The 24,238-nt window shown below is 51.1% G+C and overlaps 1 protein-coding gene across 1 annotated transcript in view; it reads left to right on the forward strand.

Moving 5' to 3' along the window:
• SRRM4 (serine/arginine repetitive matrix 4) overlaps nucleotides 1-15,908 on the forward strand; it is a 39,977-nt gene extending 24,069 nt beyond the window's left edge. The window contains exons 7-13 of the mRNA XM_067306792.1: nucleotides 1,788-1,880; nucleotides 2,361-2,523; nucleotides 11,160-11,497; nucleotides 13,167-13,385; nucleotides 13,648-13,758; nucleotides 14,814-14,960; nucleotides 15,644-15,908. Of these exons, the coding sequence (XP_067162893.1) occupies nucleotides 1,788-1,880; nucleotides 2,361-2,523; nucleotides 11,160-11,497; nucleotides 13,167-13,385; nucleotides 13,648-13,758; nucleotides 14,814-14,960; nucleotides 15,644-15,908 (1,336 nt within the window). The remainder of the gene's footprint in view (nucleotides 1-1,787; nucleotides 1,881-2,360; nucleotides 2,524-11,159; nucleotides 11,498-13,166; nucleotides 13,386-13,647; nucleotides 13,759-14,813; nucleotides 14,961-15,643) is intronic.
• The last annotated feature ends 8,330 nt before the right edge of the window (nucleotides 15,909-24,238 follow it).

Below are 24,238 nucleotides of genomic sequence, written 5' to 3' on the forward strand. Positions count from 1 at the left end.
TGGATGCCTTGCTCAAATGCACTGACCTAGGGGAATGAGAGCTGCTAGAATTGCTCTTTGGGGATAAACCAGCCAGGGTGTTTTAGCCCTTATCTTTCATCTCACAGATCAGAACTGAGCCACTCCTGGTTGCTGCAAACATCCTCATTACTCCTGGGTGTGGATCAGAGAGATCCCATGAGCCAGCTCAGAGCAGGCCTTGTGTATAATCACTTTGCTTTGGCTTATCTTTGTGTTGAGAAACTGGTTACCTAAATCACACAGGACCAGTTCTTCCTCCTGCAGAAGGGCAAAAGTCTTAACTGGGGGCACTGATGCAGAGGGTGAAGAGCAAAGATGGGGGTTTTCACACAAATCCACCGTATGAAGGATAGATGTTCAGTGTTGCCAATTCCAGCTGTTCAGATATAAGGAGGGTGGATCCCAAAATGTGAAGGGTTTTTTTTTTGTTTTAATACAATTGTAGAGTATAAAAAACATCAGAAAAAACAGGCAAGTGAAGTTCAAGCAATTGCCTTGGTGGTTGCCCTTTTCCCTTAAAGGAGGTGTTGTTCTCAAGCAATTGGTTTGCTGACTTTTTATAGTGGTGAATTGCCAAACGCTGTCCAAACAGGTATATTAATGTTGTCAATGACTTGTATAATGTGGCTATGAAATCAGACTGTTCTCACCAGCTAACCCTTCATTAGATTTGGCTGCTGGCACAGCAGTGCCAGGTTGAGCAGATGGTTACAGTACCAGCTCTAAAATACCTGCTGTGATAGGCACGAGGCACGGCAAGAGGGAACGGGCGCTGAAGGTGCCAGCTTGCCACCCATGTTGTCCTGCTGTGCATGTGCAGGACTTCAACTGTTGGCACTGGTAACAACAGCTCCTCAGCAATAAAGCCGGATAATCCACCAATTACAGCCAGAATGGAGCAAAGGAAGTGCAGCAGGGTACTGAACCAGGGTCTATGTGCACAGGTCCCAGTTTGCTTATAGCTGTCCTGTGGCCTTGTAAGAAAAGGGAGCGCTAGTAACTGGACACCTACGAGGAGCCAGATAAAATGGCTCTGTCCCCTCAAGCAGGGACTGCACATAGGGCAGACTGAGGTTAGGGAAGCTGCAACATGTGTTCATGTTCATGCAGCAACCAGAGAAGGAGCTGCCTATAGCACTGGCTACAGCCTCCCCCCAAGAGAGGGTGGGGAAGGCTGGCTGTTACCAAGTGCACTGTGTGCATCTGAGCCTGTCTTTTGCACCTGCTCTTTAGCAAGGTACCTGCACTACAGAGAGGGGCACAGAACGAAATACAGGGGGTTGAGTTTTATGATGGGTTGCCCAGAGGGACAGATCTCCCCCAACAAGGCTCAGTAGTGTGAAGGTCCCAGGCTCTTCCCTGGCTGTGTTAGGGTAGCCTGCAGGATGAAGGGCGAGCAGGTATGAGGCACATAGCCTCTTCATGGTCTTGAAGGCAGAAAGGATTGGTGCTCTCTGCTCCTCTCCTGCATGCAAGCCTGTAGATCTCCACCTGGCAAGCTCTACTGCCACCCTAATAGCTTGTGGTTTAAAGATTAGCATTGATCTCAGTAAGGTGACTTGCCTTTTAAGTTTAGATATGGAGGGATGGAGAATGTCTCATGCCCCCTTGGTGTCCTGTGCAATGTTTCATGCACCAATCTCCTTAGTTTAAAATACAGATCTCATTTCTGGTTTGGATGTTGTTGACTTAGGCCTCCAACTGTGGGCTCTTGCATCCCTCCAGTCTGCCAGCCTAATGGTCGTTTTTCTTTCTACTTCTTAAAGCTCTCGTGGGCGGCCCCGGAAATCTCATCGCCATCGCCACCACCACTCTCGCTCAGAGAGCTCCGATTCCCGCTCCCCTAACTGCCGAAGCAGGTAATGTCACTGCTCGCTGAACTGGGTGTTCATCTGCAGTACTCCCTGGCTGGGCTCAGAGGTGTGACTGCAAAAGCCAGTGTGACCCACAAACACTCTGTGCAGCCACATCTCTTTCTGTTAGTAGCTATGTCACACACTGGAGGGTTGAGCACCTTTTGGTCTTGGCCATAGAAAAGGGGGTTGGCTCAAGGAGCAGTGGCTGTAGCTTCTCAATCCAGTAGTCACAAGTTCTAATCCCCAAGGCTGATGATCAGTCCATGACAGCTGATTTCAACCCAGTCTCCCTTCCCCAGCATATGGGGGGGACAAAACATCCCTTTTCTCACCCTCATGACTCTCTGTGGTAGTCATGTGGAGGACTTTCTCCTGCATGCAGTGGCCTAGCACAAAGCTCTGAAGGATTTGTATGGAGCTGCTAATTGGCACCACTGCAATACCAAGGAATAACAGTTTGGTTCTCCATATCTTCTCCTGGAGGCACAGAGCCAGGTCTCGGGAGGAAGGGCGTAAAACACGGCGAAGACGCTCCCGGCATCATTCAAAGAGCACTGCAAAGCGAAGCTCCTCTGCAGAGGTTCAGGCCAGCCAAAAAGCCAGCCAAACCCTCCCACTCTACAGCTTCCTGTCTCCTAAGGAAGTAGTAAGTATTACACACTCTGCTTCCTTGCTCAGACTAGCCACAGGAACCTGGGTGAGAGAGCTGATATAAAATTTTTATAATTCAATTATAGTGATGTTAGACAAAGTTGGTTCAAAACTATATTACTTATTAATGGTGCTGTTCTCCAATGTATTTAAAGTCATTCCTTCCTTCAGTACTTCCACACCAAGGGTGGGGCTGGAGAGGGGAAAAATTTGCAAAGACTCTAGCCTATGAATAATGAATTGAGGACATTTAACAAAAAAAAAAGTGGCCTCCAGCAATGATATTTTACAGGGAAGTGTTTGTTATGCAGCCTTTGCTCAGCTGGATGTGAACTTAATTCACTGGTCTTCATGTCCAACAGTTTAGCCCTTCAGGGGAAGAAAGGGAATCAAACATATATAAAAGAAACATTTACATTTAATGAGTTGCTGATTATTGGCAGGGGATGTTTTCTGACTGTCAGGATCCTTCTAAGATCACTCTTTCTCTGGACTGACAAGGCCAAGGGCCAAATTCTGAGCTGATGAGCAGCTCTCATTGATGCTAATGGGAACTGCGTGTGCAGCTGAGGGTAAAATCAGGCTCAGCGCTTTAGGATGTTTTTCCATGTATGTGGAGAGGGATGATATACGTACCTTAGAACTGAGGAAGCAAGAGATGGAGAGAAATATTAAATACAGATTGATATGAAGTCTTGCTTTTGCATGCCACATTTCCCCCTTGTTCCCAGTGGCTGCAGAGCAGAGCTGCGATGCTCTTGGATCACAGCATTAGTCTCTGAGAGGCGTTCTGGAGGGACGGGTTGCTACATAAGACTCAGGGTAGTGCAGAATCTGGTACACACACGCGTGGGTGTGTAACATTAGGGGTGTCTTGGGTACAAAGCCGTCCAAGCCCCAAAGTGGTAGATAATGGGGATGTGATTTTTCTCCTCTATGGCTCGGTCGCCAGTTGGAAATAGCTCAGCCGTACTCAGTAGTTACATCAGCGACAGTGAGACAGTGCCAGCAAGAGGAGAGACTTTATGTACTCACCTGCCGTGAGTGCATAAATACACAAAGAGATTACACATACATATACACAGAGATTATAAAATATATTATAAAATACACAGAGATTATGCATAGATATAGATGGGCACAAGCTCTCTCTGACAATTGTAGATATGCACACTTGCTCTCGTTTTATGCATCTACTGAACATGTAGCACACATGCAAGTTATGGTTTATAAAACCGTATAAGATAGACCGTGAATGGCAGAACCTGCACCCTGGGCACGTGTCTGTGTGTGCATGTGCACACACCAAAGCAAGAATAACAAGCTATAAAGCTTTTATTGGCATGAGCCTGGGGTGTTGCCGTCTGCCAACTTGGGAAGGTAGGAATGAGTTAACGGCTCCTCCCAAAAAACAACTGGCCAAAGACTGCATCCTTTCACCAAGGATTTTTGTTTCGTTTTGTTTTTTTGTTTTGGGTTTTTCTTTTTTTTGCACAAGCCACATATTTTACGTAAATGTTTTTGAGTCTAAGCCTGGTTTTTAATTGGTACTAGGTTTCCTCTCTCTGAAGCCAGGCTCCGAGTCCTGTGAAGCCGACTGCCAGCTGTTCTGTTCCCAGAGCAAGAGTAAACTCCAATTGAAAACTGTAAAATCCTTTAAAATGAGCTAAACTCAAGCATGCTGCACTCCCCTTTGCACTTGCCTCACTCAGGGTAAATGAGCACACAAGCTGCAGGGCAGGGAAAATCAGAGTGTTTATAGTTGCAGATGCAGGCGATGGATGCAAAGTAAAGTCATCGGGACACTGCTGTACTCTTTTGATCTAGGGTTAAAAACACAAACAAATATTCCAATGATAAAGAGGCATCAGTTCATTTACTGTGCAGTCCACTAGTGTCCTTTCTATTCCCGAAGAGAAGTACACTCTCCTGGGGCATCATTCAAGAACACTTTTAAGCACTTGCTTAAATTGAAGCTCATGGTTAAAGGCTGTCCCTGAAATTTTTTCTGAATGAGGTCATTAAATATCATGTATTCAAAACTGACAAGGGCAAAAAGGAATGGAAACTTTTAGCCTCATCTATTAAAGAGTACACACCACTGTTTTGCAGCTCTCCCATAAATAAGTGTAGTTCTATCAGAATCAGCTTTGAAAGCAGCTGGGATTATGATGCAATGAAAAGAAAAGATTTGGCAAAAATTCTAGAATTTCGATTCAGAAATGGCATATTTCAATCCTCCATGGGAGTTACAGTATCACACTCCTGCCCTTCTGTCTGGCCTGGGCTTCCAAGCCAAACCCTCCTTCCCTGAGAGATGCATCATGATAGCTCCAAAGGAGAGAGATTGTGCATTCAGGATCCAGGCAGGCAGAAGAGAAGCAGAGATACAATACACAAACTCCCGTGAGGTACTGCAGGAGCACTTCTAAATCAACATTTATGCTTCTCATGCCAGTTCTTACTCTGTTTTGTTTTTCTTCTGAAAAATTGAAGCATTTTGTGGTGAATTTTTCCCCCCAGAATTATTCTCCTTCCTTTTTACTGGAAGGGTCCACACTTCCTAACCAGGCCGACCTATAATTTAGGAGGAGAAAAAAAAAACAAACAAAAGAATGCCCTGCCCATGCATCTACCTTGCTGCTTCTTCCCCTCTTGCCTTTATTTATAAGCTGATACACGCACACCTCACCTCTGCAGACACGCCAAAACACTCCCAAAGTTCCCTGCTACTTTTCTTTTCAGCAATGGATTTCCTAGCTTCTTCCTCTCTTTTCCCTTTAATCACCTGCAGCCGCAATAGTCACCTGTTGAGAATAGGATTATCGGTCTGTGCCTCAGCATGTAGAGAAACCGTGGGTAATATGCAGCATCTATTTTTGAACACTAATAACACCCCCCTGACCTGCTGCAGATGCTTTATTCCGCACTGATACAGATATATTACATGCCACTGTGCTTTTAGTTTAACAGCGCAATATAAATACCTGCAGGGTATGAATCTAATTGCCTTTGTTGTACCTGATGAAGATAACTGCACGCTGCCCGCACTTTCCTTGCCAGCTCCTTTACTTCCACTGAAACTCGTTTACAATGTCACAAATTAACATAGTCTTCAGCCAAATTCTCAATGAGGCTCAATGGGGGTAAGGCTGTTCCAAATGGCACTGTTTATCTTTGTGCTAATGCGTCTGCAGAAAGATAGAAGTGGGGAAATGCTGTGCAGGGGCTGAGGCAGCGTGTGCAGCCAGGCTCCAGGCTGTAGCAGGCCTGGATATTGGCTTGATGTTGCTCTGTGTGTTCTAGCCTGGGTTTTTGGTTTATATGGGAAAAGCCATTCCTTTAGCTGTTCTACATCATGTTTCTGTCAACAAACATGGCCCTTAAAGAACGGAAAGGCAAAGCCCCTCTGCGCTCCTTGCGTTTATGAATATGGAAATTGTTCTCTTTTTGCTTTTCCTTTTTTTCCACTCCCAGCCAGGGAGCTAAAGTTACCCCCGGCCGTGGTCGGGCTGTGGTGCATTTGCAGCACGGTGCTCGGGACCCAGGGGACCAGGAGCCGGGGATGGGGCGAGGAAGGGATGCGCATGGCAGTGGGAGGGCAACCTCACGCCAGCTGCCAAAGGAGGTGGCGCGAGGCGAACCCTTGCACAAGGCTGCGCCAGCCCAGCCCGAACCGCGCTGGGGACACCCTGGCCTGCGGCGTGCAGCACTGGCTGCACCCCAGCGGGCTGAAAGGGGTTTTGCCAAGCAAAGATTTATTGCTTTGCATTATCAGGAATTTACCGCCAGGAATGGATCTGTGACCCAGGCCACATGGAAGTGTTGCCCTCCAGCCCCAAATAACCCAATATCTAGCCTTGCGGAGACAGTCATACCATTGCTTTCAGGTTCCCAGGCTTAACTTAGCTCTTTTGGTAGAAGGAGCCCCATCCTGAGCTCTCCATCCAGCTAAAAGGAATCTTTTCACTCGTTTTTCCTTGAGTTGGGGATTCGTAATTGTGCATAATGGGGTTATAGTGTATTCCCATAGCACTGGTATTTTTGCACTCACTTTAATAGTAGGTTGGCTTTTCAGCTGGGGCAAACTGCTAGCAGATCTAACCCCTTTCCCCTAGGTAAAGACCTGCCCCCCACTGCTCCAGAGGATGAATGTCCCTCTCGAGGAATATACCCCGATCAAGCAGCGGCCTCGTTGCCCCAGGCAGCCCCTCTCAGCAGGTGCTGCTTCCCCTGCCCGCGGCTCATCAGCCGGCTTGGCAGCTGTCTGCCGGGCCGGCGCGGAGAGCAAGTCTCGCTGGGGTCATTGACACAAGCTTTTTATTTCTTTCCTTATTATAATGCACAGCAAAAGAGAGAGAGGGAGACATTATGCACCTCTGAAAAAGAAATTAACTCTGCTTTGAAATGCATTGCAAAATAAGAGAAAAAGGCCCAGGAAAGAAGTCCCCCAACTATAACGCAGGCTGTGCCATGCTGCTCATTGCTAGATCCCTGTCCCCATATGGCTGAGAAAATTTATAGTCATATCTCTCCTCAGGGCTGTTTGAAGCACAGTAAATGGACTTGTTCAGTTTAATTGGAAGACTGGTAGTGATTGTATTTTTGTAACCTATTAACCTATTAGACTGCGCTGCCTCTTGATCTAGGAGCTCACTCAAAATTACATTCTGAAGTATGAGTGAGGGCCTCATTTCTCCTCCTTCATCTTGATTAAATAATGATTTGAAACAAAAAAACAATAAATATATATCTTGTGTACCCCTGAGGGCAGCAGTAGGTCCCCCTGCTGAAAGCTGAAGGAAGCAAAGTTCACTGAGATTATTTAATTACTTATTAGAGAGGAGGAAAAAATCCAAGTGTTCACACAGAGCAACTTAGGTTTATAAAAGACCAGACCTTTAAAACATCCTAGAAGAATAAAAAGCCATTAGAATTCAATTGAAATCGCAATGTTTTCAGACGCGGCTCGTGGTTTCCATTTTGTGGGGCTGGTGTGCCTTTCCAAAGCAGTAAAATGGAACGAGAAGCAAAGTCAAGGTCAGCAGAGGGGGAGTTTGCCTCCAAGCAGAGGTCTGAGTAAAGCACCTTCAGCCTTCGTGCCCTTTGCAGGCTCAGGTGGTTCCTACCCTGGCTCTTGCCACAGGACAGGAACCTCCCCTAGAGCCTGGTGCCCACCAGTGTGGGTGGGCTGGAAAGCTGCTTCCTTCCCCTGAGCACCAGCCTTGCCCAGGCCAGGCCTTCCAGCCCTCACGTGGGCCGTGTGCTCCATATTTTACAAATATCCACATGTTGCCTCTTCCCAGAGTGCTGCTAATGCAGATATTGGGCTAAAGAGGAGCTTGCTGGTTCCCAAATCATTTCACAGATGTGATGTACTGAGAGCAGTTGCTGCTTTGAAAGGTAAATTTCAGCAAAGGCAAAGCAAGAGCATATATCCCAGGTCCCAGAGCTGTTTTAGAAATGCCAGGAACTGCTGGATTTATTGCCTGTGAAGAAAAAAAGGTCTTTTGTTTTAGATTGAAGAAAATGGAAGTGAGGCATCTGCATGTGCAATGCTGGTGTCAGGGTCCCTCTGAGCAGCCACATGCCCGCTCCAGGGCTTTCCTGCCTGTGCAGCCAGGGAGTACCTGCGGTGATATTTTTATGCCCATAAGTAAAAGATAGTCAAGAGCTGGCTACGTCTCAGGTGTGCTTCAGATCCAAAGCAAACCATATACCATCCTCTAAAAAAATCTAGTGCCATACTAGAAAATGCAAACAATCCTGTATCTTTTGGGATATGGTTGGGGAGAGAACAGGGGTTCGTATCAAGGAGCCAGGTTTTCTCAGGGCTCTGGATACAGTGTCAGCATTTTAGTAAGAATTGGTGGAAACCAGAGGAGAGCCAGGTACCTGACTGTCTTATGCTCTTTGACATCCCAGTTTCCACTGGAAGAAAAAGGGCTACAGATAAGTGCTAGAGCTGAGAAGTAGCAAGGAGCAGCACCTAATCCTGAAAGGAGGACCTGTATTTCTTGTGTAGCATGTGTCTCCCTCCACTCATTCCTAGTTGGGCACGTTGGGGTGACATTTCTGCTCTGCTCAGGGCTTCTGCATTAAAGGTGTAAGCTGGTCAGTTAAGAAGGTTCCCTTCATTTCCCATGTCTGCTGCCAGGGCTCCCCGGGCCTCCAAGTCTAGGGCTCCGAGCACGGCATAGAGGTCAGTGTGCGATGGAAAGGGAGGCCACAGGCAGTCCCCAGTTCTAGCATGGATTTGCTGGGATGACCTAATTCCTGTCATTTGTGCCTTACCCAGAAACAGCAATACTCCTGTTTCTGGGGACAGTAGGAAGGTACTTGGAGATCCCCCAACTCGAGGTGTTTTCAGAGCGTGAGGGTGTTGTGGATAATCCTCCTTACACGAACTGTTTGCTGAGGGCCCATTCTGTGTGCCGGCAGCTTTCTCGCAGAGCAGCTCCCCTTTGGTTTCAGCCATTGCTGGTTTCGGTGTGTGATCTGAATCAGACCTCCCTGACCCAGTTAATGCCTCTTGAATTGGGTCAAGAGCAACCGCCCAAGGGACACGTGTCAGATGTTAGAGGCCGGAGGGGGGATATGAAGGCACCATCTGGTGGGATGGAGGAGTTCCATGTAGATAGGACCTGGTCTGTGTCTATACTCCCTCTGTGGATGAGGAAAAGAGTCCTGTCCCTGCACCAACCAGCGCTGCTGCCTTGTGTCCATGCCATCCAGGACTGAGCCCTCTGAAGGGGACCAGCTCTGTCCGTGCTGAGAGACACCCAACACAGATCTCCTTTGCTTCCTGGAGATACAGTTTGATGTTTGATGAGATGTTTGGAGAGCATAGCACAGAGGGAGATCAGGCACCCCAGAGCGTGGCGGGAGGACATGTGCAGGTGCTTCAGGGAGCCAGGTCTGCTGGGATAGCATTGAAGGACTATCTGGAGTGGGAGAACCACACATATCTGTGTCTGCACTGCAAGGACCCTGGACCAAACCTTATAGGTGCAAATTAGGAGACCAGAGCAGTTGAGTGAATGAGGAGGAAGCCCCATGGAGAGTGCAGGTGTGCTGGGTCCAGGTTTGGCCCTAACGTGCACCCCTAGAGCACACAGGCATTAGCCTTGGCGTAGCCTCACCGCCCGCCCTGCTGGAACCTTCCTGGACTGGCTCAGGCAGATGCCAGTGGGTAAAAACTGAGGGGATAAACTACTCAAGTGATGTAAATCCACCCCAGTGGTGCTCAGGGTCCCTGAAGACAGCCCTGCCCAGGGCAGCCGCCATGGATGTGTTGTCCTGGCTGGCCCCAGTTGGGATCTGCCGCCTGCCAAAACCCCAGTGGAGTTTGGCTGAACGCAGCCCGACGGCTGGCAGGAGCAGGGCTGTCCTCCCCATCCCCACAGCTCTCTAACTCATCGCAGCAGGAGGATTTTTCCCTCCTCTTTTTTATTTTTTTCCCCTCACTTTACCTCATTTTGTCACTTCCATGTGTCTGTGGGCCACCATGAACCCAAAGGGGATTTAGCACAAGGTGCGACTATTCGGCGCTGGTGATCAGCCTCGAGGAACTGGCTGAAAAGCCTAATTTAAAACAGAAGGACACAAAAGTGAATAATAAGTGAGACAAGCAAACAGACAAAAAGCAGTCGCAACATGTACGTACATAGACGAGTCAAGCGAACAGTTGGCAGTGTGGATTGAAGAGAGGGTTTATGTTTTTTTCTTGTAATTTGAGACTCTAATGATGGACTTATGTTGCCCGCTCTTCCTTTTTTCTTACACCTTACCTACTAAAGGAGGAGTTCTTGATGGGTAAGTGGATGCTATCCGCAAGACACCAGGGAATTTATTAGAGGTCACTTGAGCGCTTTAGCTATACCTTCTTCAGGGGGAAAAAAATGCACACAAAGAAATATCTGTATAATTTTTATTTCCAGAGGGATTTTTCTTTTTCCCCTTCCCCTCTTTTTTCTTTTTTTTTTCCTTTTTTTAGTTTCAAAGTGCTAAGCTTGTTTGTTTGCCAGTTTTTAATTTGTACAGAAACCCTTGATTTTATTTTATTTTTCTTTATTCATTTTAGTGACATTCATTCAGTCTCCTTATTAAGCAAGCTTAAAAAAGAAGTCACGCTTATTTAGGATTTTGTTTCATTTTTTTTTCTTTCTAATCAGTAAGTAGTTTTTTGTATGTATATTCCTGTTTCTTTTTTTCCCCCTCTTTTAGGTTAAAAAAGGGCTTTTCCCTCCATTTTACCTTTTTTTATTTAGTTAGCTAGTTATTTTGATTCTTTGGTTCCCCATTTACTTTGTTAAACTCTTTTGTTTAAACATGAATCGCATGCTGATACTCTTTGCATGATCTCTAAATCTTCCCATTATTATAGCAGGGGGAAAAGAAGTTTCTGCTTACTGTGGATTTCTTTCAGGGATATGTGCTTTTGTTTTCTTCTTCTCTTTCTTCTTTTGCTTTCTTTCTTACTTTGTTTCTTTCTTTCTTTCCTTTTGTTTCAGTGCATCATGACGGTAAAATTTCTGGGTTTATTTAAAAAAAAAAATCTGACAAAATAAAACCAAAACCAACCCCCCCAAAAAACGTTCAAACAATGCCAAATGGCTTTTTTGCTTTCAGATCTCTCAGTCAGGGTCTTCTGCTGACCTCTTTACCAAAACAGACAGCCCGCTTGGCAACCTAGCCAGCCAGAATGGAGAGTATCATGAATATGACTCAGGAAACGATACTTCCTCCCCTCCCTCCACTCAAACGAGCTCCTCCAGGTCAAAGGACAGCCAGGAGAGAAGAAGTCTAGTCCATGATGGCTTTGGCCATGCCTTCTCGTCTGGGAAGCCCAAACTGGCCAACAGTGATAACAGCTCTGATTCAGGAAATTCCTTCACCAGTTGCTTTTCCCAGAGCAAGGGAACAGCTTTGGAAAATCTATCTCCAGATGCCCAGGGACAAGATCGAAGGTCAGTGATCACCAGTGGCTGCTACTGACAGCCACATACCTGGTACGTTGTCGCTGGGATGGGTCTGTGTCTCCTGCCCAGTTGCCAATTGCAATGGTGAGCTGGTAGGAAGGTTTTTGTGGTCTGGATAGAGTTAGACATAAATCAGACCCGTGGTCTTGCCAGTCTGGAATCCAGAGCCCGGCAAGGACCAATACTTCAGACTGAGGAGAAAAATGAAAACCCAGCTGTCATGCCCCCTGGAAATGCTTGTGCCTGCTCTCCTGGCGTTAGTGTGGCCAACAAGGGATTTGGCCCTGGGCTGAGCTGCATCCTGAACACAGCCTGGCTTAGCCGGTCATGACCTTGCAAAAGAAAAGAGTCATCGGCCCTTCTGGGAAAAGCCCAGTTCTGTGGATTGGGGGGGTTGCCGTACAACTTCCCTCCCTCTGCTTACCGTGGGGAAGGGGGCCAGGATTCATTTCCCTAAAACCATTATGGGCTGTTTTTCCTTCTGTCCATTGAGCCAAATCCAGTCTGTCCCTTCCTGGCTCATTCAGGACTGGTCCTGGGTGACAAGATAGCATCTCCTGGATGGGGGGAGCACAAGGAGAGACAAGTGCCTCGCTGGCTTGGGATAACCCAGCAGCAGCTCTGTGCGCTGCAGTCACAGAGCATGAGGACTGGGGGGCCGGGGGCAGGAGCCAAACCACAGTCGGATGTCATAGGTCATCGTCAAGAGAGAGGAGCAGATGCCAGCCTCCATCACCTCCTCCCATTCCTGGAGGCACTGGCCATTTGCCAGGTGCACACTGGGGGTGAAGATTTTGAAGCAAAGTAGCTGGTACCCAAGGCTATGCCTAAGGCTAGTGGTGTTAGGGAGCTCTTCTAACTCAGGCCCTCAGGTCTTAAATCCTAAAAGTTAGATGTGGTCTGGTGGTGGGAGGGCTGAATCAGAGAGGGGGAGAGGCAGAGGAATTGGCGTTAGGAAGAACCAGCTCTGAATTTTCAGCTAGAGGGTAAAATTTTAGGGCTGTGGATACCTTTCACATTGTGACTCCAGTGGGATAACTCTGCCTTTGCACAGGTAGATCTGGGATTGCATCTGGCCATTGGTTTTGGTTGGGTGGCTCACCGCTGGGCTAACCCAGTTCAGAACCATGGCACGTCTGTTGGAGCTGGAGGAATTTGTGCAGCCTTATGCAAAGGTGATGGGACACTTGCACTCGGTTCCTGCCTGCGCTGCTCCATGGCCAGGCTGGGATCACATGCCTTTGCCCTGCCACGCTCTGCCTTTCCCTGCTCCAGGATCTCTCCCCACCTTGCTCCCTGCCCCAGGGCCTGTACAGCTCACTGCCCTGGCCCACACTCTGCCAACCAGACACATTTGCTGTGTCGGTCATGGAGCAGAAGATCTGCCATCCTGCAGGAACTCAGGAGAAGGCACCAACACCACCTTAAACCTTTCCCACCGCCTTTCCCTGGCACCAGCCTGGAGGGTGGCTCTTGCACCATGACCCATGCAATGGGTCTCCTGCAACAGGAACTTAGGAAGCTGGGAGGTTTTTTATCCCCAGGTGGGGAATGGGAGGACGGGAGTACTGTTAGCTGAAGCATGGCGCTCCCCACGGCCAGGGACTGGTCCCAGCTCAACCACAGCCTCAGCGGCTGTCCAAACGTATGTTTGCAGAGGGTGCCTGTTTCCGTATCTTGGCTGCTCAGAGAAGAAGCGAAACTTCCTCCCGTCCCCAACCCACAGCTCCCCGCTGAGGCCAAGCTCCCGCAGCGAGTCGTGTGCCAGCACAGGCAGGTCCTCCCCCAGCTCCAGCCACTCCAGCCGCTCCCGCTCTTTACACCGCAAGGCCTCCCCCAGGTACTCCCGAAGCAGATCCTGCTCTTCAGGGAAGAGGTAAGGTCAATTTAAACAGCTGTCCCTGTGACCCTGGGCAATGTCTAGCTCTTGCAGGCTGGCAGGCCCCTCAGGGAAGGGGGATAAGAATTTGGGGGAGGCCCAGGGATCTGCACAGCTTGGGGTGAACTGCTTCCTCCAGAGCTGGGCTGAGAGCCTGAAATGTGGGGCACCCCTACCCCATGAGCCCAGATTCAGAGAAGTCTGTTGCAGCCTCACCTGCAGGATCTTTAACTCTTTTCTGGTTCTTGCCTATCCCCAGGTCTTATTCACGGTCCCCCAGCTATTCATCCAAGTCCTGCAAAAAAAGTCCTGGGAGCAGGAGTTCAAGACCTCGTCGGAGCCCCAGTTACTCCCGCTACAGCCCTGGCAGGTACAGCTGTCTCCTCACGCGATGTCTGGTGTCTTGTGCTTTCCAAATGCCTCAGTCGCTTGGTTGGACTCTAGCGTACTTGCTGGTTCGTTCTGGCAGGCCCAAACTGCTCCCTCACCTTCTCTTTGGGCAATTTTTTCTGGTAACATCTCTGCTGCTTCCTTGCTGTCCTGGGGCATTCTGCCCTCGAGAGCAGCTCCTTCGGGGAGCTGTGCAAGACTCGTGGGGACCTGGCAAGCCAGCTGACGCTCCCCGCACTGCCTGGCTGCTGAGGGCAAGCAACAGTAATTCCCCCAGCTGCTGCTGGGCGTGTAGTGAAAGTTTCACGCTCTTAAAACATCGTTGCACTTCCAGGGTGTGATTCTTGCAGGCTGTGACAGTCCCTGCACCCGGTGTAGGAGGGTGTATTCCCTGTGTGCAAGGCTAGGGCCCTTGAGCTGAAGTGTGTCGCTTTGCAGATGGCATTGAGCAGGGAAAGGGGTGTGAGCTACGCTCCACAGAAGGGCCTGTGCCAACATGTGCAGGAATTCAACATAAGATAAAACCATAGCAACACCGGCACTCCTTACGGAGAGCTCTGCCAAGCCAGCCTACCCCTGGAAATGCTGCATGGCCTTGCTGGGATACCTGGGGCCCTTCGCAACGTGGAGCCAGCGGCGAGGGTTGTTCTCACCCTCTTTCGCAGCACAGCCAGCAAGAGCAATTTTAGTGGAGCTGAGGAAATACAGAGTGCATCCTTAGAGACAGGCGCACGGAAGCCACGTTAGCTCGGCAGCACAGGGCCACGAGGAGACACTGCTGAAAACCTCCAGGCAGCCCACAATTAGCAGGTGCCCATCTGTCAGGCTAGATGACTGTCTCTCTGTCCAGCTAAGTGGGTTTGTGCAGAGCTGATGCCACCAGAATATTTAGCTTGGAGTAGATCGCTTTTGGAGCTGAATGTCCTCCACTCACCTGTCCCTGCATGGTTGATTGCCCCCGTGTTCAAAACCCACCCAGCCAATTGCACACATGAAAACCCAGCAGTGACAGTTTCCAAACTGGTTCTTCCTTAGAGACCGTGAAAGAGAGCACAAGTATGGCTCCAGTGAGAAGGAGTCGCACAGAGAACGTGACCGGAGGCGGCGACGGAAGTCCTATTCGCCCCTGAGGAAACGCAGGAGAGATTCTCCCAGCCACCTTGAAGCTCGGCGCATCACAAGGTAAGGGGACACACTCCCGTGCCTTGGAGACAAGCTGAGCCGTAGCTCCCTTGGGGGGAAATGGGATCTCCTTTGGTCCCAGCCCTCACCAGAGGAGGCTGTTCTCCCAGCTTGAGGAGGAGACCAGTTTCCCTGAGCCGGATCAGCACGCCTTTCCGCCCCTCCAAGGGCATGGCATTTTGCGGACGGAGGCAGAGGGAGGCAGGGGTTCTCATGGAGGCAGGTGAAGAAATAAGGCAGATAAAGTCACAGCAGGGACTGACTCATCAGATACTGGGTGCATTCCCCCCCCCCCCCCGACTTTTCCAGGGACTTTCATTGCGATAAATTTCCCACGAAGGAGAAGGAGCCAAATATTGAGTGACAGAAGGCCTTGAACTTTATTCCTCACTGTCCAGGTGATTTCTCTAGCCCTTGAGCCGAGGGCTCTTTGGGACAGTATCAGGCCATTCCAAGCAGAGACCATGAGGGAGCCTGGCCTCGTACATGGGGCTTGGAGCATTTCCCAGGGCCTTGGAGGTGGGCGGTTTGAATCCCAAGGCCTATCAGCTATCCTGGTCTCTTCCCTTTTTGGGAGGTGTTGTGCAGGACAACTGTACAAAAGCAGAAGTGCTTTCTGGAGAATCTGGCAGTGAGTCTGTCCTTGTATTACCAGTAACCCATGTCTCTTTGTGTCCCCACAGTGCCCGCAAACGCCCCATCCCCTACTACCGGCCCAGTCCATCCTCCTCCAGTAGCGCCAGCAGCTATTCCTCTTGGTACAGCAGCTTTAGCCGCTCCCCAAGCCGGAGCCGGAGTTACTCCAGCTACCGAACGAGCCGGAGCCGAAGTTGGAGCAGCAGCAGTGACAACGGCAGGAGCCGCAGCCGGAGTTCAGGCCCCAGAAGCAGCCGCAGCAGGAGCAAGAGCTATGACTCAGGAGGCAGCTCCGACAGCCTCCGTCGCTAGGGAGTGCCGGCGACGGCTCGCACGCCGATGTTGTCTCCAAATTCCTGGCATTCTCCACTTCCTTCCCACCTTCCTGGTCATCGATAACAATCACCCCCGATACTGATCTGGTGGCAGTGTGGGTCCCCCTTCCGCAGTTCAGAGTAAGAGCCCTTGTGCACCTGGCGCGGCGCAACCCCAGAAGCAGGCAGGATCCTTCGTGGCCTCGCAGAGCATGGGGGTACGTCCCAGCTCCCCGGCCAGCATCAGAAGGAGGGTCAAGGCTTTACAGAGGGTCTCTAATGACAGACCTGCTCCATCCACCCCATCGTTGTCCCTTCCATGCCACTCTCCAAGCACCAGCAGTTGGTCCAAAAGAGAGAGTTTAGCTGCTTGCTTTTCTCCTGCCAAACCAAGAGCCAGCAAAATAATTTCCATTGAAGGGAGAGTCACGGTTAGGGAGGAATTGGCTGGAAGGCTTTGGTGATGAGTGGGGGTGATCCTGTCTCTGCTAAGGCAAATACCAGGGCCCTTGGGTCTCTCCTCCAGAGTTTCTGCCCACTCTGCAGCAGGCCTCTGCCATGAGAGATTATTTATTTGTTGCCAGTCAGCCAGTCCCTGCTATAAATAGAAGGCTAGAAATCCCTCCTGACGTAATTCCTGGAGAAAAGAAAGCTACCCCCCCTCCTGCTGTCCTTTCCTCCCAGGCATGGATTCGTCTACCAGAGGGTCATGCTTTATTCTCCTCCCAGCACTGTGATTGCTCATGAGCACGCTGCAGAGGTCTGACGCAGACACGGGGCCGGTGGGGTGCAGATAGAGCAGGGAGCCAGCACTGCGCAGCGCTCTGAGGGTCAGGTGCAGCGCAGGATGTCGGAGTCGTGGGGCCCAGGTTGGCTTTGCAGTCTTGGAGGACCCCTCTTGCAATTTGGGGGTCTTTTTTTTTTTTTTTTAAGGGGATCCTTGCCGGGGACCTGTGCATGGCTGGTGGGACTGTAGGGAGATAGGACGCTGGGTTAACTGCAGCAAGATGCTCTAGCTGAGGGCTGTAGCATGAGCAGCTCGGCACCCTTGTGTGCAGCGGCAGTGCTGGGGGCTGCACAGCTGCCCCTACCCCGGAGGGCACGGACGGATGGTGCCAGCTCTCCCCATCCTGCCCCAGGCAGGCCAGCAGCACGCAGCGCTCCGCTCACGGGCAGAGGCATCGCGCCCCAGGTTTGTGCTGATCGGCACAAAGGCAGAGGGGCGTCCCTGGGGCTAAGGCCACGCTGTCACAGGGCAGGTTCGTCCTCTGTGGCCTTTACGCTGCCGCAGCAGGGCCCAGCAGGAGCTGGGCGAGAGCCGCTTCGGCAAGCCGGAGCGCACAGGGTTAAGAACATGTTGCATGAGCCAGGGGATCCCAACTCCCCTCCCTCATAACAGGCAGCAATTTTAAGCCGCGCCAGGGGGATTTCAGGAAATCATTTCTCCTTGAGACTGTCAGGCTCCCCTTGAAGGCAGGATTAGCAGGCGCAGCAGCCCTGGCGCTCCCTCCCCTTCTCCCCACGTAAGGCAAGGGGATGTTTTCCATCCCTTGTGCTGCGCGCAGCCGGAAGGACTCTGCTCCTGGCTCCAGCCGCGGGGTTATGGAGCAGTCCCTTGGCTCCTCCACCTTCCTGCCCTCCTGATGCTCTTCCCCTGGCTGCAGAGCTGCACCAGGGAGCACCTGCGCTCCCAGTTCGTTGGTGGGAGGATGGCACAGAGCAAGGGGACCAAGGGGGGCTCTGCTAATAGCCCGTTTTTCCGAGGAGCAGCTTGCAGGCGGCGGCAGGAGGGCTCTGCTGGGCTCTGCAGCCCTGGGCCCCGCGTTTTTGTCTCCCTGCCAGAGTTGCCAGCCCAGCTGGCTGGGCAATTACTGTGTTTTGCAGGGTAACAAAGGCTTCTCCCCGCACAGGCTGAGCTGGTGCTGAGGAGTTTCTTTCTCTTACAACACCTGGGTGCTTAGAGAAGCTAATTTGGGATTAAGCCTTCCCTCCCTCCCTTTTTCCATCCCCTCCCCTTCCATCCGGCATGGTTATTAACGAGCTGGAGTTAATGAGTCAAGGAGGTGTGTTCTTTAAGTGTCACAAAAAAGGGCTAAGTGGAGGCAGCATCTGCTAGAGGAGAAGGAGGGGGGTATAGAGAGATGCAAGCTCGCCAGCTACAGCGCTACCTGCAGCCCCCGGGGCTGCTGGCACAGGTAAACGGGCCAAGCCGTGCGCGGAGGAAGGCCAGGTGCAGCGTGTTGTTCTCATGGATCTGAATTACCCTCTTATCAAGCGTATAAGCGCGTGTTGTCTGTCAGCAAGCACAGCAGTGTGGGTTATATGTGTAGCTGGGCGGTATGAGAGGCAGTTTTATGCTGGGGGTCCCTCTCTGCCAGTAGCCTTCCCCTGCTGATCCCCTCGGCCTGTGCCTTCAATGCCAAGAGCCCCCCCTTTTCCCAGGCTCACCCCCCCCACCTCACTCTGTGCAGGTGATTTGAGGTTGAGGGTAGCGATGTGTTGCTGCATGTGTGTGTACACACATGTCACTGTTCAGGGCTGCTGTTGAGGTTGGTGGCTTCATGAGGCCATGTGGCCAAGCCCCGAGAGGCCACCCTCCCAGATGTAGAAAAGACCTTTCTTGGCAGGGCTGAGGAAACCAGTTAAGGTTGTGATTGAGGGCTCAGAAGTGGGTGCTTGCTGTGTTGCGAAGCACTCGTATAGGCAGCAGTGGGGTGAGCAGTGGGGTGCCAGCTGCCTGGCCTTTGGGCTGGACGCCCAGAGCACCCCACTGCCAACAGTCTTCTGCAGCAAGCTCCCTTCTCTGCAAAGGGCTGAAAACCTTGTGCTTCTTCCCCAAAGAGTCTCCCCAAGCTTGATCTCCAAACACCCTGTCCTTCCGCTCCTTGGGAAGACCTGATCACGCTGACCGGAGACCAAAACCCAAGCCCCAAATCTAGCGATTTTACAGGAGTAGCCTCGTGCCCATTAGTACCCCCTGACACCCATGTGCATCTGTAGCAATGAAGCAGAGAGCCAGGTGGAGAGAAGAAAAGAAAAAAGAAAAGAGAAGGGAAGGGAAGCTTTGTGCAACTGGTGTAAATATCAAGACACAACACTGAGCTGAGTCCCCTGTTGATGGGGACAGGTGAACAAAGCACCACGTCAAGGGGAGCAGCGTGCATCGATCACGGGAAAAGAGCTGACTCCGAGGGTTGCGCTGGGCTTACGGCAGCTCTGTACCAGGCCTGCTGATCTGTGCTTCAAGGACTGCCTCCGATCGTACAGTCCATGGCAGCTAAACTCTCCTGGGGTTTCCCGGTCAGACTTGTATTGGAGTAAACCTCTTAAATTATTTATTTATTTATTATTATTATTATTATTATATTTTTATTTGTACATCAGAATGGATGCAAGTGGTCACCGTTAACAGTATTTATTTATTCTATTTTTTTGGGAACAATAAGTTATTTTTGGATCTGTTTGTTTGTTTGAGTGTATCCATGTCACCGTTCATGCCTAAAGGTTTACAACATTGGCCTGCGAATGGCATGAGCCCTGTGTCTCTGGGGAAGGTGGCTGGAGAAGGGACAGTAGCTCCCGGTGCAGCTTGCGGCAGGGCACTGCTGTGAATGTGACCGTTCAGTTGTGCTCCCCAGAGCAAGGTGGAAAGTGTGTGACGGCCCAAGGGATGCAAGGCAGAGGGGTTTTTGTTCTTGTTTGTTTGTTTTTCCAGTTAAAAATCTAGGGTTTGTCATTAGATTTGTACTGGAAACCAATGGCTGTGAACAGAGGTTCTAGGATCTCGTGGAGGAAACGGCAAGAGCCCTGCAGCCTCCTCTGCCTTCTTTGCCGAGCGGACGAGCGAAGGGGATTTGCAGTGCTGCGAAGGGAAGTCTCGCCCCGGCCCGCACTCGTGGTAGCGCTGTACAGGTGCCAGTTGGCTGGCGCCGCTGTTTCCCTTGGCTCCTCGAGCCAGAGCACAACCCGAAACCGAGCTCCTCCGAAAGGCGCTGCTGGTTTCCCTGGGAGGATGCCGTCGCTAGGACTTCCCTGTGTTTGTTATGGAGGGATGACCCGCCCCTGAAAAACTACAGATACGAGAACGTAAGAGAACAATCTGTACTAAAAATGCTTGCAAAATCCAATCTCCGGTGACAGGACCTAACCAAGTCTCTGTGTGTGTGTGTATGTATATGTGTGTCTATATATGTATATGTGCATGTTTATATGTGCATATACATATAAATTTTTTCCCCTAGTGGTATTTATCTCTATTTTTTAACTTATTTAAAATTTTCAGTACGATCTGAAACATCGTCCTCCCTGTTGGATGACAACCAGATTTTCTGTCAGTTTGCAAGAAGCCTATGAGCTTTTCTGTCTCTGTGCCTTTTGCCAGTGCTTTTTTTTGTTTCTTCTTCTTTTTTAATGTTGTTTCGCTCATTTGTTGCTTTTAAGGAATTTTTTCTGTACATCTGGCACCTGGGATTGCTGCTGCTGCTCTCTGCAGAGAGCAGCTTTCCTCTGGTGGAAACACGATGTCGTTTCAGTGTATGCACATCACTGCTCACTTGAGGCTGGCCAGTTGCTCCTGAGCTCAAGGGATGCCCAGGGACATCTGCAACCTCACTGAGAATATAACGGCTTCAGGAAAACATCTCGGCTGTCTTTTGGAAGTGCTGTCTCGGAGGGTTTTTCTTTCTTCATTCATGAGGGCTCTTTCCTGCCCACAGTTTTATTTCCATCCCCCGAAATGCCCTGGTTGCCTTTCCACGGCAGAGTGTGAGACCCAGCGCTCCTGATGGAGCTGAGCTGTGCTGCGCTGGGTTTTGCTATCCTGGCTGCCAGGCGCTGCAGAGATAATCATTCGGCTTCAAATATCTCCCAGGAACCTGGAATCACTGGGGCCGCTCTCCCCGCCGGCTGGACCCTACCTTGTCCTGCTACCTGAGGCTGGTTTCCCTGCTCCCAAACCAAGCTTTGAAGTCAGGATCCAGCAAACCCAGCACAATCTCTGCAGCGCTGCTGGAAAGCAAGGATAAGGGGTGTTTCCAAGCACTGTTGTCTACTACTTTTCTTCAAGCGTTACAGCACTTGGTTGTTCTTTGCTTTATGCTGATTGCAACTTTTTTCAATGTTTTTTGTTGTTTCGGGGGACTTAAGTTGTACCAAACTGTTGTCTGCAATCGCCAATCAATGTTGTTTTGCTATGCATTGTACATATATTGAAAAGGCTGAGAGCACTTAGCCTGTTATTTAATATTTATTTCTTCTATTTATTGAGCATTACTTAAAGCTGTTTGGGTCTTGCCACTGGGTCCATGAAGACAGGAGCCTTTCAAAGTGAGATGTTGCCATATACACTGGAGAGAGGTTATCAGAGAGACAAGTTACTGAGGAGGCTGGCATCTGCCAGAATGGAGGCATCTGGCAGGCAAATTAAGCTTACTTACGTGGAGCTCAGCCACCAGTAATTTAGGGAGAAACCTCATTTAGATGGAAATGAACAGAACAGGGGAAAATCCTCCATCTCTTTGCACCAGTTTCTGTTAACAAATTGCAGTTCCTTGGAAAGGCTCTAGCCATTTGGAAGCGACAGGCCAGCCTGCAACTGAGGCACTGTTGGAGAGCATGAACTTGCTCTTCATCCTCCATGCTGTACAAAACAGCCTGGATCACCAAAGATCCCCTCGAGATCTCTGATCTCTCCTCACTGATCCCCTCGTGGCTCTCGGAAGTCATTGTGGGGAAAGGGGAGGATTACTGCCCCTTCATCAGTGCAAGGAAGAGCTCAGGGTAGGCAAAGTGACTTGCCTTAGTGGCACAGCACGCTTCTACCAGGTGCAGAAGCAGGGCCCCGGGATGTCCACCCTGCTGTGTCCTGGAGCCGCTCTTCCTTGTGTTGTGCCCTGCTTTGCTTCCTTCCCAGAGCTTGGTGTTATAAGCAGGAGCTTTCCCCAAAAGCGAGCTCGAGTAAGGTGGCCATGCTAGGACTGGAGAAAGCCTCTCGGACCATCTCTGAGGCACTACAGTAAACAGGAGCTTTCCTCAGGCTTCCTCACCCTGGTTTGAAACAAAGCGTGGGACACACTAGAAATGTGAGCTGTTTCAGGGTAACTTCATCGAAACCAGGGTTGCCACCATGACAGCTGGGTTGGGCCATGCTTGGCCCTTCCAGCTCCCTTCAGGCACTTGGGAAGCAACTAGGGTGGCAAGTGTGCTGAGCCTCCTGGGCAATCAGGCTATTCATTTGAGCAAGAGATGGATTTAGGTGCCTAATTGAAGACTTTGCCCTTTAGTGTCCAGTGGGTTTTATTACTTCTTTACTAGAGAATTAATAATTCCTATGACTTTTGGTGCTACCTGGAAGTTTGCACATGACCAGGAGGCTCTTGGAAGCACTGGTGCTTCCACTGCTGTAATCAAAGCTTTGTCTTGAAACGTCCTGCTTGGCTTCTTAGGAGACAGCAGGTGGTTTTCTCTGGAAGTCCTTGGTTACTGGTGCAAGGATGTCACCTCCAGAGGTCCAGGGCACTGAATCTCACATGGGAAAGCTGAGTTGCTGACTTTTGGGCTGTTCCTCAGAGAACAATATCCTGAACCTTCTCAGCCCAGGATCCTCAGGGCCCCAGTGGCAGGTCTCCATGTGTGAACACCAGGAAGTGGGAAGACTTAGAACGAAGCAAAGACAGGAGAAAAGCCGCTAGGGAAATGGTGTCTCTGTTCTTCTTGCCTGATGGTCAATTCCTTACCAAATTATACCGGTGCATCTGTTCATTTGACTTCATTGTAAAACTACCTTTGATCTCCATTGAAATGCATACTGTATTCTTTAGTCTTCCTGAGGTATTTAAGTTGTTAGCCTGTTTAGAAAAAGGGTCCGAATAAAAGTTCAGATAGTATTTAGTTCTCGCTGCAACCTGGTCTGTCCTGTTCCTTCTGGATATGCCTGAGCACGGTGGGATATTTTGAGTGGTTTCAGCCACTCTGGTAGCGAAAGACATCTGCTTCCAGTCTCTGCTGCTGAGGACGGAGTTCTCTCAGTGCTGTCTGGAGCCGATGCTGGGACGTGGGCTAGCGTTTCTGGCAGCCCTCTCTTCCCCACGGCCTCTGCTCCGGCCCGGCAGCAGGCAGGGTGGAGGCACTGCTCCAGTGAGCAGCGGGGTGGCAGGGATGCCCCCCGCCTGGGATGTGATCAGCCCCAAAGACCCGCAGCAGCCACGGGGTGGCTAATGACCTGGGATTGCTCTCCTCCCCGGCAGGCACCCCGCAGCGGGGCTGAGCTCGGACAGCGGGGCCGGGGAGCCGGGAGCTGGCGGTGGGGCTGCAGCGCATGTCTTTCCCTCGCTGCCCTCCCAGCTGGCGCTGGGGATGGAGACGTGAGCGTGGGGAACCAGAGAGCCCGGTTCTTGCAGTGGGGCGTTGCACATGAAATTGCACCGGGTGCGTTGCACCTCTCCAGCCAGCCGTGCAGGGCCCAAAGTGGCAGCCCAAGCACTGGGCCGGGGTCCCCGCGCCATTCCCACCTTCCCCTCGCGCCGAGGGGACCGCAGCAGCATGGGGCTGGTGGTGGCTCAGCAGAGAGGGGAGGCTTCAGCGCCGCGCTCCCCGGAGCTGACGTGGCAGCTCCAGGCGGCGGGAGGCAATCGGGAGATGTGGAGTGACAACAGGAGCTAAATCGGGATGGCTCGGAGGGGAAGTGTGACTAATGGGGATAAGCAAGGAGGCCGGGAGGATTCCTGGCCGGGGAGGGAGCACGGCCTGGAGCTAAGAAGGGAAACCGAGCTGGAGGTGCTGGGAGGCACCTGCTAGCGCGGCGGCGATGACCAGGGTGGACACATTGCCCTGTCCACCGGAGACACCTGGGAGCACGGCACGGTCCCCCCTGGTCCCCCGTCCACCCTGCGGGATCCTCCGCCCGACGGCGAGGAGACGGGGAGCAGCACGGGAACGCGCTTCCCGGTAACGCTGCGTCAGGGCGGTGTGAGTCATGTCGGCACAGTGACCGGTGGATGAGCTAACGAGCGCGCGGCCGGCCCCACATCAAAGCCTTCCCGCTGCAATTAGTTCCATCAAGTCCATTAGGGAAATTGCAGGTGCTGCAGAGAAACAGCGTGAGGTGGCGAGAGCAGGGCGGAGGCGGCGCGAGTGGCACCATCATGAGGGGATGGGGGTGTTGTAGGGAATGGCGCTGCCCTCGTGAGGGGATGGTGGCGGCGTGAGGGGATGGCGGCGCTGTTGTGAGAGGATGGCGGTGTTGTGAGGGGATGGCGCTGCCCTCGTGAGGGGATGGCGGCGGCGTGAGGGGATGGCGGCGCTGTTGTGAGAGGATGGCGGTGTTGTGAG

The sequence above is a fragment of the Apteryx mantelli genome, chromosome 17, assembly GCF_036417845.1.
Source record: "Apteryx mantelli isolate bAptMan1 chromosome 17, bAptMan1.hap1, whole genome shotgun sequence".
NCBI classification, from domain to species: Eukaryota; Metazoa; Chordata; class Aves; order Apterygiformes; family Apterygidae; genus Apteryx; species Apteryx mantelli.